The sequence below is a fragment of the Pongo pygmaeus genome, chromosome 2 (genome assembly GCF_028885625.2).
Source record: "Pongo pygmaeus isolate AG05252 chromosome 2, NHGRI_mPonPyg2-v2.0_pri, whole genome shotgun sequence".
Taxonomy (NCBI): domain Eukaryota; kingdom Metazoa; phylum Chordata; class Mammalia; order Primates; family Hominidae; genus Pongo; species Pongo pygmaeus.
Window position 1 is genome coordinate 67,537,006 of NC_085930.1, and position 21,955 is coordinate 67,558,960.

General features: G+C 54.6%; 1 protein-coding gene across 17 annotated transcripts in view; it reads left to right on the forward strand.

The window, feature by feature from the left end:
- ATP2B2 (ATPase plasma membrane Ca2+ transporting 2) overlaps window positions 1–21,955 on the forward strand; it is a 388,403-nt gene that overhangs the window by 350,143 nt on the left and 16,305 nt on the right. For all 17 annotated transcript variants that reach the window (XM_054481331.2, XM_054481334.2, XM_054481347.2 and 14 more), the window contains 8 exons: window positions 2,597–2,838; window positions 3,792–4,026; window positions 11,747–11,926; window positions 12,125–12,212; window positions 16,174–16,280; window positions 16,734–16,925; window positions 19,361–19,574; window positions 21,612–21,823. In XM_054481331.2, the coding sequence (XP_054337306.1) occupies window positions 2,597–2,838; window positions 3,792–4,026; window positions 11,747–11,926; window positions 12,125–12,212; window positions 16,174–16,280; window positions 16,734–16,925; window positions 19,361–19,574; window positions 21,612–21,823 (1,470 nt within the window). The remainder of the gene's footprint in view (window positions 1–2,596; window positions 2,839–3,791; window positions 4,027–11,746; window positions 11,927–12,124; window positions 12,213–16,173; window positions 16,281–16,733; window positions 16,926–19,360; window positions 19,575–21,611; window positions 21,824–21,955) is intronic.

Genomic DNA, 21,955 nt, shown 5'->3' on the forward strand with positions numbered 1-21,955 from the left:
GGAGTGGGGCATTTTTCAAGGCACAGGATGCCTTAGGTCAGTATGGCTGTGGGAGCCGGGGAGGTGCTCTGAGCCTTGCTCCCTATCCATGGCCCCCATACCATCCACCGAGGGACCTGCAGTTCTTCCTCACTCTACCCTCCCTCACCACATCCACTTTAAGGAGAGGGTTGATATTTCCCTGAGCTAGAAAGCATGTGCTCCAGCCTCTCCATCTTACAGATGGGGAAACTGAGGACCTGGTTTAGGTTCAAAGGCTCTTTTTTTTCCTATGCATCCCCAGGTCTCAGGACCACTGCGTGTCAATGCCTGTATTCCCCCCATGTGAATCAGGTCTGCTCCTTGGGCCCAAGCCCTAGCTGCAGAAGAGGGAAGAATAGGCCAGGGATATATCCAGTTGCTGACAGAGGGTCCGCCCTGTCCCTGCACAGCCAGTCCATGCTGACCTCTTCCTGAGTCCACCTTCCTGTCTGGGCTGCTCTTTTGGGTAATATGAGGGAGACTGAGGACGAGGATGTAGAGGGCTCCTTGTGAGAGGTTTATCTGGTACTTCAGGGGGACACAGGCGTGTTCATAGCTATTTCATCTTCAGAATCTCTATAGAGTTTGGGCTTATCTCTGGTGTCTTTCACCACTCCTGAAGCCAGCTCCACGTGAGTCGCCCGTATGAATGTTATTAAGTGGCATGAGTGGGTGTGTGCATGGGGGTCGGGGGGGTGCACGTGGGAGCCACCTGCAAGTCTGCACTTTCACAGCCTCCTGTGAATCCCACATCAGTGCCCATATGGAGGCATCTCGTCCTTACCATTAACCAGTCTCCCCCACCACTCTGGTCTGCATTAAGCCATCTAGCAAACAGTTAATAAGCACCTGCTGTGTGCTGGGCTTTGCACTGACCCTGAGAACCCAGAGAGGAATAGAATGCAGCTTGTTTACACAGAGGAAGAAAGACCCACATGACAGTTTTCAAAAACAAGGAGATATTTGAGCTGGTCCTTAAAGGACAAGAGGAAGTTTGCCTGGCAGGGAAAGGAGAGGGACCCACCTGGGAGGAGCAGCAGAGGTGAAGGCACAGAGGCATGAAACAGCCCGTGTTCGGGCAGCCATGCGAGGAAGTGACAGGTGCTGGGGAGATGCAGCTGGTGTTCTGGGAGTCTCCAGGACAGGAGCTAATGGGGTTCACATGGCCCTGCAGCGGGCACAGGGCCAGCATGAAGCAGGTGCCAAAGACTGTGTCTAATGTGTGAAGGGGAGAAGGAAATAAGAGAGGTACTCAGGGAAGGGGTAAGTCTTTGCAGCATATTCATATCATGGCATCTATAGAGCAGTTAAAAAGGAACACACTAGAGCCATAAACATGAATGAATCTCAAAAACAGTGTTACAACCGGGCGCAGTTACAGCCGGGCACGGTGGCTTACACCTGTAATCCCAGCACTTTGGGAGGCCGAGGCAGGTGGATTACTTGAGGTCAGGAGTCTCATTAGGTTAAACTGCATGAACCTGCCCATATTTGACCATTTTTGACATTCAAAAATAGCAGTTTCCATTGGTTCAACCTGATTGAACTCACAAGGGACAGTCTGTCTGTCCCATGAAATACCACTCAGCAATCAAAAGGAACAGATTATCAGCACATACAGCAGCTTGCCTGGATCTCAGGGGGATTCTGCTGAGCAAAGAAGCCAAGCTCCGAAAGTTACAGACTGTATGATTCCATTTATATAACAGGCTGAAAATGATGAAAGCTTGGAAACGGGGAACGGATTAGTGGTTGCCATGGCCAGGGAGTGGGGGGAGAGAGTGATGACCATAGCTTTAAAAAAAGGGTAGTACAGGGACCCTTGTGATGAACTGTCCTGAATCTTGACAGTGGTGGTGGCCACATTAACCCACACGTGGTGCCATTGCATAGAAAATACACACGCGCACACACACACACAAGCTCATGTAAAGCCGGTGAAATCTCAACAAGGTCGGCTTCCTTGTGTCAGCATCTCCATCTCCGTTGTGGTACTTGTGTTAATACTATGGTGATAACATTGGGGGAAACTGGATGAAGGGTATATGGCATCTCTCTGTATTGTTTCTTATTGCATGTGAATTACAGTTATCTCAGAATTAACAGTTAAATACACACACGGTAATGATTAATGCTAAATTTAAGACAGAAGTTGTTTCTGGGACAAGGAGTGAATTATGCATATGGGGAGAGGTTTGCAGAGGGGATTCAACTTTATCTGTGATGTTTTACTTCTTAAAACAAAAATCTGAGGCAAGTATGGCATAATGTTAAGATGCTACAAAGCTGGGTGGTAGGCACATAACTTTGTTACATCATTCTCTTTTTCATGTTTGAAATAATTCATAATTTTTTTAAAAGCTAATTTTGCTTCACTCCTTTCACCCGGAGCCAGGACTGGACCTGGGATGCAGAGCCCTGAGGGTGCAGGGGATGGGCCAAGGGCTCCCTGAGGGCTCAGCCCCCAGCCCAGATACCACCTAGTGGCAGTCCCAGAGCCTCAGTGGCAGCCGGGGCAGAGGCTCCCCTGACACAGGCCCCACCAGGTGCCAGCCGCTCCTGCCTCTCTCCGCAGCCCCCAGAGAAGGAGGGCGCCCTGCCTCGGCAGGTGGGCAACAAGACGGAGTGCGGCCTGCTGGGCTTCATGCTGGACCTGAAGCAGGACTACGAGCCTGTGCGCAGCCAGATGCCAGAGGAGAAGCTGTACAAAGTGTACACCTTCAACTCCGTGCGCAAGTCCATGAGCACTGTCATCAAGCTGCCCGACGAGAGCTTCCGCATGTACAGCAAGGGGGCTTCTGAGATCGTGCTCAAGAAGTAAGCGCTGGGCAGGACACCGGGGCTGAGGGCTGTGCCCTGGTGCAGGGAGCTGGGGGTGTCAGGGTCATACAGCACTGGCTGCCATCCAGGCCAGGCTCAGCAGCCTGCCCGGCTGGAGTGGCCGTCTAGCACCCAGAGTCACAGAGGGCCCTGCCCAAGGTCATCCAGCAAGACTCATCTTCACTTTCATGCCCCTTGGCCACTGTGTTTTCCACTATATCCTCTTAAACATTTCTATAGCCAGAGTCCTCCCCCTTCTCCCTAAGCTGCTGGTTCATCAGGAGTTCTACCCATTATCACACTTAGATCTCTCTTATTTCACTTCCTTTAGCATAGAGTCGGTTGATGGTAGCTATTTTCATTATTAGCCACACTCCTCTGACTCCAGAGGAGTGCTGGAAATAAGCCTGGTGAACTAAGCAAATCCCTTCCCCTCTCTGGCCTCAGTTTCCCCACTTGTACATAGAGGGGATTGGTCTAGCCCCCAGTGGTTCTCAACCCTGGCTACACATTGGAATCACTCTGAGGAGTGTTTAAAAAAAAAACTGATTCCTGGATTCACCCCAGACAAATTGAACTGGAACCTCTGGGGCAAGGCTCACACATGGATATTTATTAAAGGCTCCTCCAAGCAATTCTAATGTTCAGGCAGGCTCAAGAACTACTAGCCTGAGTTTTATGTGCTTTGTAAACCATTTCAGCTGTGGGAGTGTTATTTCAGATGAATCTTGTGAGTATATAATACATCAAAGTGGGGCTCCGCTTGCTGAGTGTCCTGGGCAAAAATTGCAGGAAGGATGCCTGATTTCACCCTGCCTGGGGGATGAACTAGATGGGCACTGGATGACCAGCCACAGCTAGCTGGGCATCACGAGGGTGGGGAGGTGGTCTCTAAGCCTTTCAGAAGGAGCATTCCTTGGGCTCCCCATCTCCCTTCCATCCTCCCCCAGGTGCTGCAAAATCCTCAATGGGGCGGGAGAGCCCCGTGTCTTCCGGCCCCGCGACCGGGACGAGATGGTAAAGAAGGTGATTGAGCCCATGGCTTGCGATGGGCTCCGCACTATCTGCGTGGCCTACCGCGACTTCCCCAGCAGCCCCGAGCCGGACTGGGACAATGAGAATGACATCCTCAACGAACTCACCTGCATCTGCGTGGTGGGCATTGAGGACCCGGTGCGGCCAGAGGTAGGCCCCAGGCCAGCGAGCTTAGGGAAAGGGGATGAGGCTGGGAGGCCAGCCACCAGGGTGACCTGGAATAAGTCACTTCACCTCTTTGAGTCTCAGTTTCCACACAGTGCCCATGGGGATCTCCTTCCTTGATCCTCATAAGAGGATTACCCATGAGAAACAGTGTAGACCACACGTGGCATAGGTCAGCCCAGAAGGACACAGAACCCACAGGTTGCCAGCAGGCATTGCTCTGCCACGGGGGCAGTCCTCGAGCTGTCCAGCCAGCCACCATGAGCTCTTCCCTCTGGTCCCCCAAGGGACAGGTGTAGGGGCTGCCCTGCCTTAGAAACCTCTTGCCCCGCAGGAGCCAGGATCTCCTGTAACAAATCCACAAACGTGGATTCCAGGGTCCCTACAAAGGACACACCGAATAGCAAGGGTCATTGCACTCAGGAGAACCCGAAGTGTGGTGTCCCTGTCAGTATTTATAGTTCTCCCAGTGAAGATGCAGTTTACCAGCCAGTCTACCCTAGCAAGCTGGCCTAGGAACACAGCTGAGAGTCTCCTTTCATCAGATTTCCAGGGGAACAGAGCTAGAAAGTTAAGGTCACATCCTCAAGCAGAAGGGAAGGGGGCTGACAGCACCCACTTCACAAGGATCAAGGGAGGTGATGCCTATCAGTACAGCTAGTGGGGTGCTCAGCACACAGTAGGTCTTCAGTCTCCTTTAGCTGAATCTGCACCTGAAGGGGGAAGACCAAGAACTCAGTGCTGGAGCTGCCGGGGTCAGGGGAGGATGGGATGTGTGTGGTCTGTGTGGCTTTCCAGGCTGAAGAAAGGCTGTGGGGAACAGAGGAAGCTGTCCTGAATCTCCAAAACGGTGCATGGGCGGGCAGAGTGAGTCAGCTCACATTGTCAGGCCCCAGGGGAGCACCACGGGCATGAGGCAGGGTGCAGGAGGGGCTGGCTTCCACTTCCTCCCAGGACTCACTCAGCTGCTAGGTCCAGACCGGATGCCCTGGCCAGGCCCTGGCTGGGTCCAGATTGGCCTTGGCTGTAAGATTTGGTGCTGATGCTTTGAGGGCCCACCTCCTCCACTCCTTAAAGGACCTACCCTGACACTGTTCTCTGGGGGTCTCTGGCCGTTCCCTACTCCTCTCTGAGCCTCAGTTTCCCTCTCTTTAAGGTAAAAGGGATAGACAAGATTCCCTCCAAGTTCCTGGCCCTGATGTTGTAAGATTCTGCATTCCAAAGAAAAATGAAACTAGGAGGTCCCAGGCATTTCACATTTTAGGCAGCAGGGAGAGGGTTCAAAGTGTGAGCTCAGACATCAGACAGATCTGTGATCCTGAGTGCCAGCACAGCTGGCTGTGTGACGTTGAACCAGTTACATAACCTCTCTGAGCCTCATCTGCATACTGGGGATAATAATAGTATCACACACACCCCCTCTGGGATATCATGAAGTCTCAGATCATGCATCTATGAGCAACAAGCAGAGTATCTGGTACAAGATAGGTGGCCTACATACGTGGGTCTCCTTCCTTCATGCCCTCTTCAGTAGATTTCATTACCCTAGATCCAGGGACACATAACAGCCCTAGACATACAGCCTAGCCTACCAAAGGTGTTCAATGAGTGTTTGCGGAATGAATGAATAAGAATGAATGGGACTGGAACCCCAGTCTTCTACACCATGCCTAGTGCTTCTCTCTCTCTCTCTCTTTCTCTCTCTCTCTCTCTCTCTCATACACACACACCCTCCTTGGGGGTGTCATTGTGGCTTCCTCACTCCTATCAAGATCCTAAAACAGCAAAGACAATTAATGCCCTTGGAGCTTGGCGGTGGAGCCCACACGTGCTTTCCTGCAAACCTCTCTCTCCATGGACAGACAGGCCGTTTATCAGCCTCCCTGTGGGACACCTGCTCATTACCAGCCACTAATGGGTTCAGGCCTTGCTGTGATGTGTTATCTCGTTACTGAAAACTCTTCATCCTTGCACAGCACTTGAGGCTGGCCTGCCCACACCCTGTGGCTCCCCGACCTTCCCAACCCCACAGCCTCCCCCTTCCCAGGCCCTCCCAGAGCTCCTGGCTCACCACCCTGCCTTGGAAACATCCCTTAGGTGAATGGAAGACACGGACAGGCCCAAACTGTTATTTGACCATGACGCACAATAAGAAATGTATTTTATGTCATGACTCAGTAAACATACACATTTCACCAAAGCAAGAATTTCACAAAATAATGGGATGCACTTAACTATTTTCTGTTCTTCTATTTCTTTGTTTCTTTTCTAAAATGTTGGTCACCACCCACTAAACAAATTTCACGTCACTAACAGGGCATGACTTGAGGTTTGAGTGAATGATCTAGTCCAAACACCTGCCCCCACAAACCCCAATTTCCAGAAGAAAACACTGAGGCCCAAAGGGGGACAGTGATGTGCCCAAAGTGGCTGAGTGAACCCAGATTAGAACAGGTTTTCTGCCTCCCTGCCTCAGGGCCTTTGCCTGGTTGCCACACACACACACACACACACACACACACACACACACAAAGGACAAGTAGTTCTAAGTCAAGAGGATGAGCAGATGAGGACAAGGATGAGAGCTCCCCATGCCCAGGGCCTGAGGGGGCAGAGCTGGGTTCTGGCATTTTCTGTTGACAGCATGGTCATCCAGAGAAGTTGGCTGCAGGCACAGACTCTGGGAAAGGGGGGCCTGGAGCCAACCCCCAACCCCAACTTTGACGCTAACAAGCCACTTCCCTCTGTGAGCCTCAGTGTTCTCAGCTATGAAATGGGAGGTCAGCCCAGGTGCCCCTTGGGTCCCTCCCAAGCTCTGACATCCCCAGAGAGAGAGATGGTTGACTGGAAGACTTACCTTCCCATCTTCCCTCACTTCCTTCAGTCAGGGCATCAACATGGGCCACCCTCTCTCCTGTTGACTCAGCCCTGGGATGTCTATATAGGAGTCATAAACTGTCTCACAGCAGCAACTTACTCAAGTGACACAGCAGACTCAAGGGACATGGGTTCTAATTCTGCCCCTGCCAATCCCTCACAGATGGCCTCAGTTTCCCCACCTGAAAACTGAGAGAATCAGACTGTCCAACATTCACAGTGAGGGACACAGCAGGGTTGCAGGTGACACCACTTGCAAGCATAAAAGCTCAGACATGTTGATTCAGCATCTCCGCGTGGGGCGGGATGGATGCAGCACCCAAGGAGATGGGTGGGTATGGTTTTGCTTATTTGTTTGTTTTTTAGGTAGGTCATTCCTGCCCCCTCTAGCTCCCTGGTTCCCACCTCAGAGGTAACCACTATCCCCAGGTTTTAGGGGCGACCTTCAGGGAATGTGTGTGCTTATGGTGGCCGTGTTTTTGTCAAGCTCCCCAGGGCTCTGTCCTCCTGGACTCATCCCTTTATACAGAATTCTTTGTCACCCTCTGTAAATCTCACAGGTGAACTCCCTTCCTGGTGCCTCCAGCCTAGGAGGCTCAGCCAGAGGTAAAACCTCAGCCCGGACCATCTCTAGGTTCCTGCAGACACACCAAGATTCATTTTGCAACTGCAAGAAAACAATCTCTACCTCCCTCGGTTTCCCTGGCTGTCAAGGGGTTGAATCTCCACATTGCCTTCCTCCCACGAGAAGACCAAAGGGTAGAACAGATCAAGACACCCTTGCCAAAGCACCCCACTGTCGGCCCTTACAGTGGGTCCATTTTCCAAGGCTGATTGAAGTCAGTGCTGATAAAGCCATCAGGAGAGCAGCGGTCTGGGATTTGCCGGGTTATCTGGGGGTGTTTGAAGCCCTTGGAGTCACAGACAACGGCTGTCACCAGAAACAACAGATGTTTAAAAGCCTTTATTTAATGAAAACAGGAAGCACCCATTTCCTGGCTGCTTTTCCTCAGTGAGAAATATCTAGGATAATTTTAGCAAGTCATTTTTTCCCAAACTTATTTATTTATTTTTAATTTCACAGTAATTTTATTGATGTGGGAAGCATATTTCAACTGGATCGATGCCTCTGGGGTTTGAGTCGTAATCATCTCCGGTTCCTCAGTGTCCAGAGCAGTTAGATGCTCCAGAGCTGTTTGTCCAATAAGTAAATGAGTGAGCAACAAAATTAAGTCCTGAGAGCAGCTTAAGAAAACATCCCGTTGGGCTGCAGGAATCAGGAATGGCTTCAGGAATAGAGAGCATTTCATTTATAAGATGGGAAAGACTTGACACATAGAGGCTAAGGGAGGGAGGGCATTCCAGGCAGAGGGGACAGCATGAGCAGGGCAAGAAGGCAGGAAGGGATGCAGAGTGGCTGGGGCCTCGTGAATGCCGTGTTGCATTTATGAGAGAAAAGGGAATTGAAAAAGGTATGCACATGCCCATCCTGTGCGTGGGCTCTGTGTGCCCTGTCATAGAGTTCCTCCCAGCCTTGCTGAAGGGTAGATACTATTGTACCCATTTTACAGATGAAGAAACCAGGGCTCATGTGAGACCCTAGAGCAGAGCCCAGCCCAGCCCATTGGTCCCCAAGCCCTCTCTCCACTGCACAGAAGAAAGTATAGGGTCCGTAAAAATCAGCCTCATTTTTCTCATGAAGCCAGCTTCCTTGGAGAGGCCCAGAATATGGCAGATTTTGGCTCTGGGAGACAGTCTTGAAAGTGAGAGTCTTTGTAAAACACGGTACCAATCACCTCATTCCTGGCTCAGAACTTCCCACAGTTCCCAGTGCTTGAAGGAGCATATCCCTGGCCCAGAACCTTCTGCCCCTCTCCAAATTCATGGTCTCCCGTCCCTACCCCACATCTTCCCTCAGCCCCTCCAGATCACCTGCAGCATGGCCCTCAGGCCCGTTCGTACTTCAGGCCTTCTCTGCCAGTGCAGAGTGGACAGTTCTCTGTGGCCAGGACTAATCTGTTTTCATCTGTGTAGCCTCAGCCCTGGCACAATGCCAGGAACCAGAGCCTCAGTTGGCAGCTCAAACATCCCCTCCTCCAGGAAGTCCTCCTTGATTTCTCCTCCCCACCCACTTTCTTCTAAAGCAACAGTGCCCTCTGTGCTCCTTCAGTAGCACATACACTCAGCAGCACAAAACCCCCTTCTGTGTTCCCAGAGCCTTTTGTATAGGCCTGTGCCAAAGACCCTGCCTCCAAACAGAGTACAGGTCTGACACAGGGTAATGCTCTGCTATCTGAAAAAAGAAAGATTGTGTCAAAAAATCAGCTAGACTTGTTCCACAGTGAAGCAGTGGGCATTAGAGGGAGGGAGCGCCCTGTCATCAGGGGTGTGCAAGCAGAGGCTGACCAGCCCATCTGTTGAGAACACCTGGGAACAGATCTAGGCAATGAGCAGAGGGTCAAAGTCAATGACCCAAAGTCCTTTCCAACTCCAGGACCTCCAGCATCTTTGAAACCAAGAACCTAAATTCCTCCTTTTGGGGGCAGGAGCCAGATAAGGTGTGTGTTCCCAGGAAACAGCAGTTCTTTGCTGTTCTCAGGGGCAGGAGACAGCAGGGGGCCACAGCCCAGTTTACAGCCATCATGAGGATATTAGTAAGTTATATAAACAGAATCTTGGACATTCCACATCCCTACTCCCTCCAGCCCTGTAAGAATGAGGTCACGTTTGCTTATGTGATTAGCCGCTGTGGCACGAGGCAGGGGCCTTGCTCACGTGGCCCCCAAACCCCGAGTGGGCACTGGAAGGCTTCTCCCCAGGCCCTGGAAATAAGCCCCAGAGGAGGCTGGTGGTCAGCTGGCCCTGCTCTAACCCTTCAACAATGGGGAGATCACTGCCTGCCACCACAGAGCCGGCCTCTTAGACAACTCCAGTAGCTAGAGAGGACTCCTTACTGGGACCCTGCCCCTCCAGGGCATCTGTTCCTCACGCCACAAGACAGCCATGCTCAGAACTGCAGGTTTCCTCTTGAAGGCATCAGGGTGGAACCCCTGAAAGAGAGCAGCCCCACAGGCTGACACTCAGGCAGGTCACTGGTGGCCAGGGTAAGGAAAGAGGGGCCAGGCAATGCCCTCTGCACAGGGTACGCAGGGAGGGTGGTGCCCTCCCCCATGACCCCTGCCCTCCTGCCCAGAGGCAGGCTGGGCAATGACCCAGCTTGAGACGATGGTGGTGGGGGCTGAAGGAGTGGCAGGTGCTGTGGATGGGGTGGACACAGGCGAGATAGTCAAGGCCGATTCCTTGTTCTTACCATTGCTGAAGGCAGAAAGGAGACCCCAGGCAGGAGCTGTCCCAGTCAGGCTTGGCCCCACCTTCTAACTCTTTGTACTAGTTTTCTAGGGCTGCTGTAACAAAGTCACACAAACTGAGTGGCTCAATAGCAGTTTGTTGTCTCACAGTCCTGAAGGCTGTACATCTGTTTGAGAACAAGGTGTCAGCAGGGCTGGCTCTTTCCAGTGACGATAGGGAGGAGCTGTCTCCCCCTCTCTCTCAGCTTCCAGTGGCTTGCTGGCTACTTTTGGCCTCCTTGGAGTATAGAAGCAGCACCCCGATTTCTGCATGGCATCTCCTTTGCATATCTTTGTGTCCAAATTTCCTCTTTATAAGGACACCATTCCTGTTGGATTAGGGCTTACCATGACGCGCTCATTTTAGCTGGATTTACCACTATAATGACCCTATCTCTAAGCAAGGTCACATACACAGGTACTGGGGCTTAGGGCTCCAGTCTGTCTTTCGGGGGGAATACAACTCAATCCATAGTCTTCCAACTCCCTCAGCAGTGGCTTGACAGGTGGATGCTGGAGTGCACTCCTGGTCACTGTGGGGTGTGCAGGGAGGGAACTTCAGACTGAGCCCTTCCAGGCTGGAGATTCTAACAGGCTGTGGTCTTTCCAAACAACTGGATTTTCTGCCCTTGACATGTTCTCTCCCACTGAAAGACGTTCTGAAGCAAATATTATTCTATTATTTGTCACTGCCCTCTAGTAAGGATCACTCATTCCATTGATTTCTGTTGCGTATAAAGGGCTGCCCCAGCTCCAGGCTGGTTTCCGTGGGGAAACCCTCAGCTCTGCTCAGGGTCGGCTGCTGGGGTGGGGCGGGGCTGGGAAGCCTTGTGCCTTCTGATTGGCTGGCTCTGATCTGGCCTGATTGTCCCAGATATCTGTCTGTCATTACAGTCAGAGAGGACAGAACTTATCCTTATTATTGCAGAGAAATGACATATTTTACATGAAGCATAATCCTTTATACATATTCTAAATCCGTGTCACATTCTGTAAGTAAAATGCCCCCAAATGCAAATGTCCCCCCAAGAAACTGAAAATACACAAATAGGTTTGTCAAGTTTGCAGGAACTGTGTATGTGGATGAGGCAAAGGCAAGTTCACCTGGCCAAGTTTACCTGGGGCCAGATCTGAGGAGACGTTCGTGGAAGTCTTTCCAAAGTCTTTGCCCAGGTCGAGACAGCCAATGGTTCTGTCTCAGCATGGACTGTCATGGTCAATAGGTGGTAGCCACCTGGGACTCTGTGATGAGAACCACATCAGGGTTTAATTAAAGGATGTGTGATCAATTAATAATGCCTGCCGTTGGCACAGGAAGGGAGGCTATGGCCCATGTGCCATGTGTGTCATCAGTATCTCATAGTCATCTAGTCCCCTTTCAGTAGAGCTGCCTGTGAGAAGGGCTCCTCTGGAATCCATGAAGGCAGGGGGAGTCTGCGTGAGGTGGTGCCCTCCCCCATGGCCCCTGCCCTCCTGCCCAGGTCCCAGAAGCCATCCGCAAGTGCCAGCGGGCAGGCATCACGGTCCGCATGGTCACTGGCGACAATATCAACACGGCTCGGGCCATCGCTATCAAGTGTGGCATCATCCATCCTGGGGAGGACTTTCTGTGCCTCGAGGGCAAGGAGTTCAACAGGAGGATCCGCAACGAGAAGGGGGAGGTGCGTGTCCCAACGTAAAGCATCCTCAGGGAAACGCGCTTAGATGGGAGCTGGGAGGTAGGGTGCTGCATGATTGTACAGAAGCCAGCCAGTGTGCTGCTAAGAGCCCAGTGACTCTGGGCATGTCCCCTCCCTTCTCCAGGCCTCAGTTTCTCTCCCCGACCCCACCGACCCGCCCCCTTCCCCATCCCTCTCCAGATTGAGCAGGAGCGAATTGACAAGATCTGGCCAAAGCTGCGGGTGCTGGCTCGCTCCTCCCCCACGGACAAGCATACCCTGGTTAAAGGTAAGACTTGGGCGGGCACGGGCAATCCCGAAGCCCAGCACCAGGCCAGAAGCTGGGCCCTCCTCTCCTGGCACTTGCAGCTTCTTCCCAGAAGGGAAGGGCCCCTCGCCCCTGACTCTCCACACCTGGGCACAGCCTTATGTCACCCCCTTTTCAGCCCTGGGAGCCTGCAACAGGCCAGAAGGAGATGGGGCTAAGTCTTCTCTGTGGGCCTCCAACTCCCCTAGGAAGCAATGGACGTGGGCCTGTGTGGGGTCCCAAACTCCTGGCTCAGGGCTGGATGGGGCCCACAGACGTGTTCTATGTGGCCGGTACAGCACCTTTTAAAATGATGAATTTGAAAGACTACGCAGACCCTGCTCTCTCACCTTTGACACAGTCCTTAGTGCTGCTTGTTGTCCGACACTCAGCCTACTTCACTCGTTCTCAGAGCTTTGAGTCTCTTGGTCTGTCTGGTCCCTGAGGCTGCCCACCAACATTTGTGACCAGGACCCCAGGGATGCGCTTTCCTGGGAATAGCCACCTGAGGGATGAGACCAAAAGCCAAAGTCTTGCTCCTCCCTCCAGAGGGAGGGTACACCACTTGCTAAGCCTAGGCGGCCGGGTGCTGGGCACTCTTTATTTTTATTTTTATTTTATTTTATTTGAGACAGGGTCTCCCTCTGTCGTCCAGGCTAGAGTGCAGTGGTGTGATCATAGCTCACTGCAACCTCAAACACCTAGGCTCAAGCCATCCCCCTGCCTCAGCCTCCCAAGTAGCTAGGACTACAGGCGTGTGTCAACACGCCTGGATAATTTTTTTTAATTCTTTATAGAGACAGGGTCTCACTATATTGCCCAAGCCGGTTGCAAACTCCTGGCCTCAAGCAGTCCTCCTGCCTTGGCATCCCAAAGTGCTGGGATTACAGGCAGGAGCCACTATGCCCAGCCAGCTGGGTATTTTTAGAGTCACATGATCCTGGCTTTGCCACTGACCTGCTCTGTGGCCTTGGGCAAATCCCACTCTGGGACTCAGTTTCCTCATTTGTAAAATGGCTATGGGAGCAGGGGTCTACTGGAGATCAGCCCTAGAACATCTTGGATTCCTCTTTCAAAGGTGCTGCCCAAGGACATTAATGGAAGCAGATCTAGCCTGGGGAGAGAAACCCAGAACCCTAGAACCACAAGGGAGCAGAAGGCCTCCAGCCCGTCCTTATTCTTATTCATTCACTCATTCTCTCCATAACTGTTTACTGAGGTCCTGCTAGGTGCCAGCCCTGCTCAGGACAGGCCTGGTCCTGCCCACGTGGAATTCATAGGCCAGGCTGCATGCAGCAGGCATTGAATAAGTGGTCCCTGCATACAGTGAAAGGCTGCACTGCTGGCAGGGGTGCTCTGGGCCCGACACTGCCTCTAACTTGGACTAGGGAGGCTTTAGGTCACAGGCCATGGAAGGTGGGATGGGCTCCAGGGTTAGTAGGGCCTGTGCTTGAGGCAAGGCAGGGTACTGCTCTGCAAAGGGCTAGAGGCAGAAGATCCCCAGATGCCTTCAAGGATCTGGGCCAGGACCTCGGGGCGGGAGAGGGAAGCTACAGGAGACAGGAGCAGGTGGGAGGGCAGCAGATCCTGCAGGGCCGACAATGCCCACCATGAGCACCCCACCATGGCCTGCACCGTGTCACCAGGCACGGGAACGTGGGAGGGTTTAGAGGGTAGAAACATCATTTTAGAAAACTTACCCTGCAGTGCAGAGCACAGCCTGGCAGTGGAGGGACCTGTAGGATTGTCCCACTTAAGAGTTGTCACCTGCCCACAGTGGTGACACCTCAAGTGGAGCTGCCAGGTGCGGGTCTGAGAAAGTTTGGGTAGTAGAGGGGTCTGGGCTGGGTGGTGGTTTGCATGTCATGGAGGGATGAGGAGCAGGAGGGTCTGGGATCCCATCAGTCTATACCTGTTGGAGAAGAGCATTGGACATCGAGCAAGGAGGGAGAGCAGGCCTGAGACAGAGTCCTGGGTGGCACGTGTGGGTGGGGAGGGAGGAGCCGCAGAAGCCAAGAGCTGCCTGAGTGATGGTGCAGGCTGAGAAGCTACAGAGGAGGCCAAGGGGAGGAGGCTAGAGGGGCAGGAGGATGGCCAGTGGGGAGTGGTGCTGGGAAGACAAGGAAGGAGGCCTGTGGAGGAGGAAAGTGTGGCCCACGGTGGGAATAGTTGCTGAGAGGTCTGCGGGGACAGAACAGAAATGTGACCATAGGAGGCAGCCACAGGAAGGACCCTGGTGACTGCACACAGTCAGGCCACCCCAGGACTGGAGGTGGGGAGGGGGGTCTAGGAAGAGGTTTCCTCCCAGCTTTCTGCACGGCTCGAGCTATGCAAAGGTCTGCCCCACCTGGGAGACACAGGACAGAAATTCGGCCCCTCCCTGCCTTGGAGGAGCCCCCAGGCTGACTGGGGGAACTATGGAAACTCAGGCCTAATGTCCCAAGGGGACTAGCTTGGGGAGGCTGAGTCCAGGACAGTGGAACTGAGGGGTCACCGCCAGCTGGGTGGGAGCAGCCCAGAACGATTCCCAGAACACACGGCACTGCAGCTGGGCCTGAAAGAGGGTAGAGCTGCAGGGAGCAGGTCGGGGACACAGTGCCCCAAATTATGGAACTCAGTGCCTCATTCCACAGGCTGCTGCTGTCTGCTAGGCACAGAGCAGAGAGATGCGCAAGGATGGAGCAGCACATAGAGTTACAGGGATCTGATTAAGGGCAGACAGGGATCCTCAGAGGGTCAGAAAGGCTTCCTGGGAAAAGCAGCCTCTGAGCCAAAAATACAGTACAGGTGGGTGACAGGAGTACCTCCAGCCAAGGCAACAGCCTGCCCAGACATGGGGCCAGTGAGGGCTAGCTCTGGGGGACTGTAAGCACAGATTGGGGGTGGCCAGGGGATGAGAGAAGAGAAGAGGTCAGGGTGTGAGTGAGGCCTGGTCACAGAGGACTTCATAAGTGGAGCTAAGAACATGGATGTTATCCTGAGGCCAAGGGGGAAAGCGGGAGAACGATGTTCCGGGGATGGGTGGGGGACAGGACTGGTTCAGACATGGGTGTTAGAGAGATCCTGGGGTTGCTGTGGGGAAGCAGGTTGGAGGGGGAGCCCAGAGTCAGTGAGAGGAAACGCAGTGATGCTGGTGGCTGAGGGTGGAGACAGAGAAAAGGAAGGGTTTCAGTGGGATTTTGGAGCCAGAATTGGCAGGCCTTGGTGATACATTCAATGTGCAGAATGAGAGACCCATGGATGCTGATACCCAAATTCCTGTCATGCCCACGGACATCCCTGCTCGCAAGCCCCATGAATGAGGAGTCCCACAAACTCCACAGGTCCCCACCAATGACATCCTTCACTCACCCTTTTCCACTGGCCCCAGCTCAGCGACGGGGCCATATGTCATTTGTTCGTTCTGTTATTTGTTGAATGTTTTATTGAAGATGAATGTCTGGAGGGAGGTCAGGGCCAGAATGGTGGGGCAGAGGTCATTGGCAAATGACAAAGCCAAGGCCTCCTCAGCAAGCCTGGACTCCCCAGGGAGAAAGCGCTGGCTAGTGGTGTCGGGAAGAACAGATGGTGAGGTCCTGCTGAAACCCTGGGAGCCCTGCAGAGGCAGAGGGGGCCCTGAGCACAGTTAGAGGACACAGTGTTTCTGGTTAGGGTGGGTGCCAATGTGGCCACAGGTTGCAGAGAGCAAAGAAGGGGCTGGAGAGGTGAGTAGGGCCTGGGCCACAGGGGGCCCCAAGCCGGCACCAGCCCAGTAAGGAGCCCAGTGTGACCTGCTGGCAGCTATAGGCCAGCCTGGAGCTGGGAAGAGCCTGGATGGAGGGGGCGGCTGGACAGGGACCAGAGAGGAAGCCGTGCCAGCCAGGCCCCTCCCGAGGATCAGGGCTGGCCCAGGCTGCCTCCCACCTGAGTGGCCCAGGGCCTGAGCACACTCCTGCCCCAACAGGCATCATCGACAGCACACACACTGAACAGCGGCAGGTGGTGGCCGTGACGGGGGACGGGACCAACGATGGGCCTGCACTCAAGAAGGCCGACGTGGGCTTTGCCATGGTAGGAGCGGTCCGCAGAGGGCCTGGGGTGGTGGGGGCCGGGGAGATTGGACTACACAGCCTTGGGCTGGCTACTCAGGAGCCCCAGTTCACACTTGGCCCACCCGTCATCCGCCGTGGGTGCCCACCGTTCTCGAGACTCAGCCTGATCCCGAGGTCTTCCTGGAAAGGTGTAGGATGCTCCTTGCTCTGGGGGAGCTGTGTGAAGGGGGGCACTTGCAGGCTGAGGAGGAAGATAACAGAGGGGGAGAAGGGGCCAGAGTGAGGCTTCCTGAGGGTGAAGGGAGCTGGGTCTGAGGAGCGTGAAGAGTGGGGCGTCCCTGTGTGGTCTGGCTGTGCTGGGCCCACTGGGAGTTGTGTAGGACTGAGGAAGTGGAGGGGATGAGTATGGTGATGCTAGAAGTGGTCACCTCCCCCGGCCACCCCACCCAGCCTCCTGTCCCTGTCCCCACAGGGCATCGCAGGCACTGACGTGGCCAAGGAGGCCTCAGACATCATCCTGACAGACGACAATTTCAGCAGCATCGTCAAGGCAGTGATGTGGGGCCGCAACGTCTATGACAGCATCTCCAAGTTCTTGCAGTTCCAGCTCACAGTCAACGTGGTGGCCGTGATTGTGGCCTTCACAGGTGCCTGCATCACGCAGGTGGGTCCTCAGGAGACCATACCAAAGCCTGGGGGAGGGCGGAGACCCCCCACAGAGGCTCGGGGGCCTTAGGGTACTCCAGGTTGTCCCTGTCAGAACAGCCGGGGATGAGGCACCCATCGATGGAGCACCTGCTGGGGGCCAGGAACTGCATCACAGAGCTCAGGTGCAGGCACTGGCCCCAGGGGAGTTGAGGACATGAGGCTCAGAGAGGTGGCGTGACTTGTTCAAGGTCACCCAGCAAATGGGAGCTGTCAGGCTCACAGCCTGGCCCTCACTGCAGGAGGCGGGAGAGGGAATCCTCAAGAGAAGGCAGGGCCCTTGGCCACCACGAGGGCAGAGGGAGGCAGGGAGGGGCGGGCCAGGGCCCAAGGGGGATCAGGCATCCAGGTGAGGACAAAGAGCCAGTTGGGGCCCTGGGGCCCTGGCTCTGGACTGGAGCGCGGAGTGCCTTAGGAGGTGCTAGGTGGGGATAACTGGAGGGAGTCGGGGGTCTTGGTCACTGGGAAGGTCACAGAGGAGTCTGGCCAGATACCACGACTGGGTTTGGAGCAGCCCTATGCACTGAGCCTGGCAGGCAGGCCCCGGATGTCTGCAGACTCACTGCTTCTTCATCGCAGCTCCATGAGGCGGGAACTGTGATGATCCCCATTGTACAGAGGCAGAAACTGAGGCTCAGAGGATGGATTGGCCAGGGACCTGCCATTGTTCTTGCCGTCTCCTGATACTCCCCACAGGGGCTGACCAGCCTGGCCGGGGAGGCAAGAATGGGTCTCCCTTAGCCCCAGGGGATCCCCAAGGCCCAACACTCCCAGTAGCCACCTGGGCAGACAAGCCCATGCCAACAGGAGCCCCCAGAGGCCCAGAGTGCAGCACTGCCCTAAGAGCTGTGTGGCGCTGGAACACTGCTCCCCTCTGTTGCTTCCTGCGCTGGGGGAATATAGGTGGCAGCTCCAGCTACCCCAGCCCTGAGAATCGGAGCCTTGGCAAGGTGGCTGGGGGCTTCCTTTTGCTCAGAAGGGCCCTCTTTCCTGGCCTGTGGATGAGACGCTCCCTCTAGTGGCAGCTTCAGGAACACTCCTGCGGCCCCAGCAACTTGGAAACCAGAAGGTCTTCATGCCAGATAGGGAAACTGAGGTTCTGAGACGACTATCAGTTTGCCTGAGGTCTTTGATTGAGTTGGTGGCAAGGCCATGCAGCATTGATAGGAAGACAGGCACGCTTGACCCTGAGGCATATGGAATCAGAGAAAGCCCAGGGTTGGGGAGGACAGGGGCGAGGGGAGCGAGGCTGAGGCAGGGAGGAGGTGAGAGAGAAGGCCAGGAGCAGGGGCTGTGATGAAACCTGGGAGATGGTGAGTGGAAGGGATGCAGGTATATGGGGCTTTGGGAGAGAACAGAGGTGGGAAGAGCATCCGGTTTGGGCTGTTGAGCTCACAGGGTCTGGGGGCTTCCTGGAAGAGGTGTTCCACAGGGCACTAGATGGAAGTAGCTAAAACCACAGGACGAGGAGGAGAATGGCGCTGAGGCAGGAACACAGATTTAAAAGGAGGGGAGGACGACGACCAGGAGAGCGGAGTCAGGATTGCAAGTGGGAGGCAGTGGCCGAGTGTAGGGGCGAGGTCAGTGTCATGTGGCTGAGAAGAGGTCCTGCAACTCATGGCACAGAAGGTTCTGGTGACATGGGAGGAGGGCATTCTGGGAGTGTGGAGGGGCCAAAGTCTGGCTGCTGTGGACAAGATATGTGGGGGTGTGAGGAAGGATGGGGACAGCAGAACCAGCTCCTCTCAGCCAAAGAGACAGGTCCAAAAGGGTCCCTCCCAGAACCTGGACAGTGGTGACCTACAAGTGGTGAGGTCCTTGACAAGTTTTAGTTGCTTCTGCTATTCCTCACTTGCCAACATTTCCTACCTTGAAATATATTAATTTTTGAGTCACAGATACGCACAATAATTTTTTAAGGTAAGGCGGGATAAGAGGGGAGGAGAAATTGGGGGGGTGGGGGACGGGCACTGTTTGTAGGATAGGAAAGCCCGAGGGGGAGGAGGCAGTGAGGGGAGGAGGTAGGAGCCCATGCTGGAGGCGGTGGGAATGGTCTTGGCCTCAGCCAGGAGAGACCCCCTCCTCGGGGGCTGGAGGGGAGAGGGGAAGATGGTGAGATGCAGCTGAATTTACCAGATGGCAGGGAGCTGGTGGCCATTGGGCCTGGGGGGACTCACTTATCTCCTAGCGGGGAAGATTTGGCTGAGGTGGGCGGGTCTGTGCTGTTCTCCAGAGAAGGCATCAGAGAACAACTCCATTCCTGCTGGGGAGCCAAGGGGCAGGTCAGACTCCAGCCTCCAGCAGGAGCCTGCGGACACTACACCATGAGCCCGCCCAGCACTTCACAGTGGCAGGTGGGCGCACAGGTGACAGCCCTCTCTTGCCCATCCCCAGGACTCCCCCCTGAAGGCTGTGCAGATGCTCTGGGTGAACCTCATCATGGACACATTTGCCTCGCTGGCACTGGCCACCGAGCCGCCCACGGAGACCCTGCTGCTGAGGAAGCCGTACGGCCGCAACAAGCCGCTCATCTCCAGGACCATGATGAAGAACATCCTGGGCCATGCCGTCTACCAGCTTGCCCTCATCTTCACCCTGCTCTTTGTTGGTGAGCGCCTCGCCCACCCACGCCTCTCCCAGGCGGGGTCATCACCTTCTGGGTGCACCATGGCTCTCACCCAGCATTCTCGAGTCACAACCCCCTCCTGTTTTGCTAATGGGAAAATTGAGGCCCAGGGAGGTCAAGTAAGTTGCCCAAGGTCACACCAGTGAGTCTTGAACAGGGCCTGGCCCTGTCCCAGCTCTGGCTAACCCTAAAGCCATCAGTGGCTTTCTCCACTGGTGACAGCTCCTGGCAACGAGTACAGACCGTGCAAGGCCCTGTCCGGGTGCTGAAGCACTGCATGGCAGCCCCAGAGGCACCTGAGGCTGGGAGGGGAGTGACTCACCCCTTCTCTGACCCATTCCAGCACCTTATCCTGGCCCCGTGGAAGGGACCCTCAGCAAGGCTTCCTGGGGAAGGGCACACATGCCCACACCACCACCGATTCTCACAATGCTTCCACTTGGGCTGCCTAGTTGGGTCTTCCACTCAGTGAGGCAAGCACATTTGCCTCCACCCCACATTACAAACGAGGGCACCAAGGCTCAGAGAGGTGAGGTGACTTGCCCAAGGGCACAGAGCCAGTCTGAGGAAGAGTCTGGGCACAGAACCAGGTCTGGCTGGGGCCAAGACTGGCCTGGTTTCCTCAGATGCTTCGGAGGCAATCCCAACAAAGCCTATCCCAAGGTCACAGATGGGGAAACAGAGGCCCAGAGAGGGGAAGGGTCTGGCCCGCAGTCCCACATGGAATCAGGGCCAGTGCTCTCCTTACAGGAGCCTCCTGGAGCTGGCCTTTCACTCGTCCTCAAAGCCCAGAGTGTGATGGAGGTGGGCATGGATCCATTCCTCAAAGGCAGTTGCCTTTTATAAATTTTGAAAGTAGTGTGTTGTCAGGACACATTTTACTGTTGTAAAACTTATCATGAAAGAGCTTAGAGGAAGCCACTTATATGCAGAACTAGAAGAGACTCAGAGGAGGTGGAGGAGTTGGAGAGGAGAGGAGAGCGGGGGTCCTGGTCAGCTTGCTGGCTTGACCACTTGAGCAGCACCTACCCTGGGTAGTCTTGGGACATCTCACACCCAGAAAACTCCACAAGCCTCCTGGCACCACTTTACTCAGCTGTGCAAAAGGACACAGGATTTCGCTGGATGCAGTGGCTCATGCCTGTAATCCCAGCACTTTGGGAGGCCGAGGCGGGTGGATCACTTGAGGTCAGGAATTCGAGACCAGCATGGCCAACATGGAGAAACTCCATCTCTACTAAAAATACAAAAATTAGCCGGGCGTGATGGTGCGCACCTGTAATCCCAGCTACTTGAGAGGCTAAAGCAGAGAATCACTTGAACCCAGGAGGCGGATGTTGCAGTAAGCCGAGATCGCGCCACTGTCCTCCAGCCTGGGCAACAACGAGACTCCATCTCAAAAACAAAACAAAACAAAAAAGATACAGGACTGCATCAGACACCCCATCAGCAGCGTCTACACAGCAGTGTCCTGCCATGTGACAGCTCAGGTGTTAGAATGAAGCCACATGGGAGGGTCCAGAGCCAGCCTGGCCCAGAAGTCCTGGGCTCCATATAGGAATTGGCATCTCTAGTAACAGCCCCATGAGCTTGTAGAGGTCTCAGCAAGGGACATGCTCAGGAACAAGAAGCAGCACTCTCGGGGCAGAGCAAAGCCTCCCACAGGTGTCCTGTCCTCACAGTCCAGAATGAGTTTTCCAGTCTGAGGTCACTTTTTAGAAGCCATATCACCCACCTTTAACACAGCTGGCCGTCCATCTTGATCAGATTTCCACAGAAAAAGTAGAAGACAGTTGCCCAAGGCCTTTCTTCCCCAGAGGAGAAAGGGCTTTGCTGACCCTTCAGTCCCACTCTCTGACCAGCCAACAGCACAGCCCTGGCCCCCCAGTGTCCAAGCATGCCTTGATGTCTTGGGGATTCACCTCACTGCTCAGAAGAGGCCCCCATGAAAGGCCAGGCATCTCCCCTCTGATTCCCCCACCACTGCCTTCAGCCCAGCCCCACTCTCTCACTTGGCAGGCGAGAAGATGTTCCAGATCGACAGCGGGAGGAACGCGCCCCTGCATTCGCCACCCTCAGAGCACTACACCATCATCTTCAACACCTTCGTCATGATGCAGCTCTTCAACGAGATCAACGCCCGCAAGATCCACGGCGAGCGCAATGTCTTTGACGGCATCTTCCGGAACCCCATCTTCTGCACCATCGTGCTGGGCACCTTTGCCATCCAGGTAGTGAGGGCCCCACCCTAACCAAGCCTGGGGTGGGCAGCAAGCAGCTGGAGCCCCTGGGCAGGGCCCTGAGAGCCCAGCCCTCTGTGCTGGTCCCTGATGGCCTCTCTCTCTCTCTTTCTCTGCTCCCCT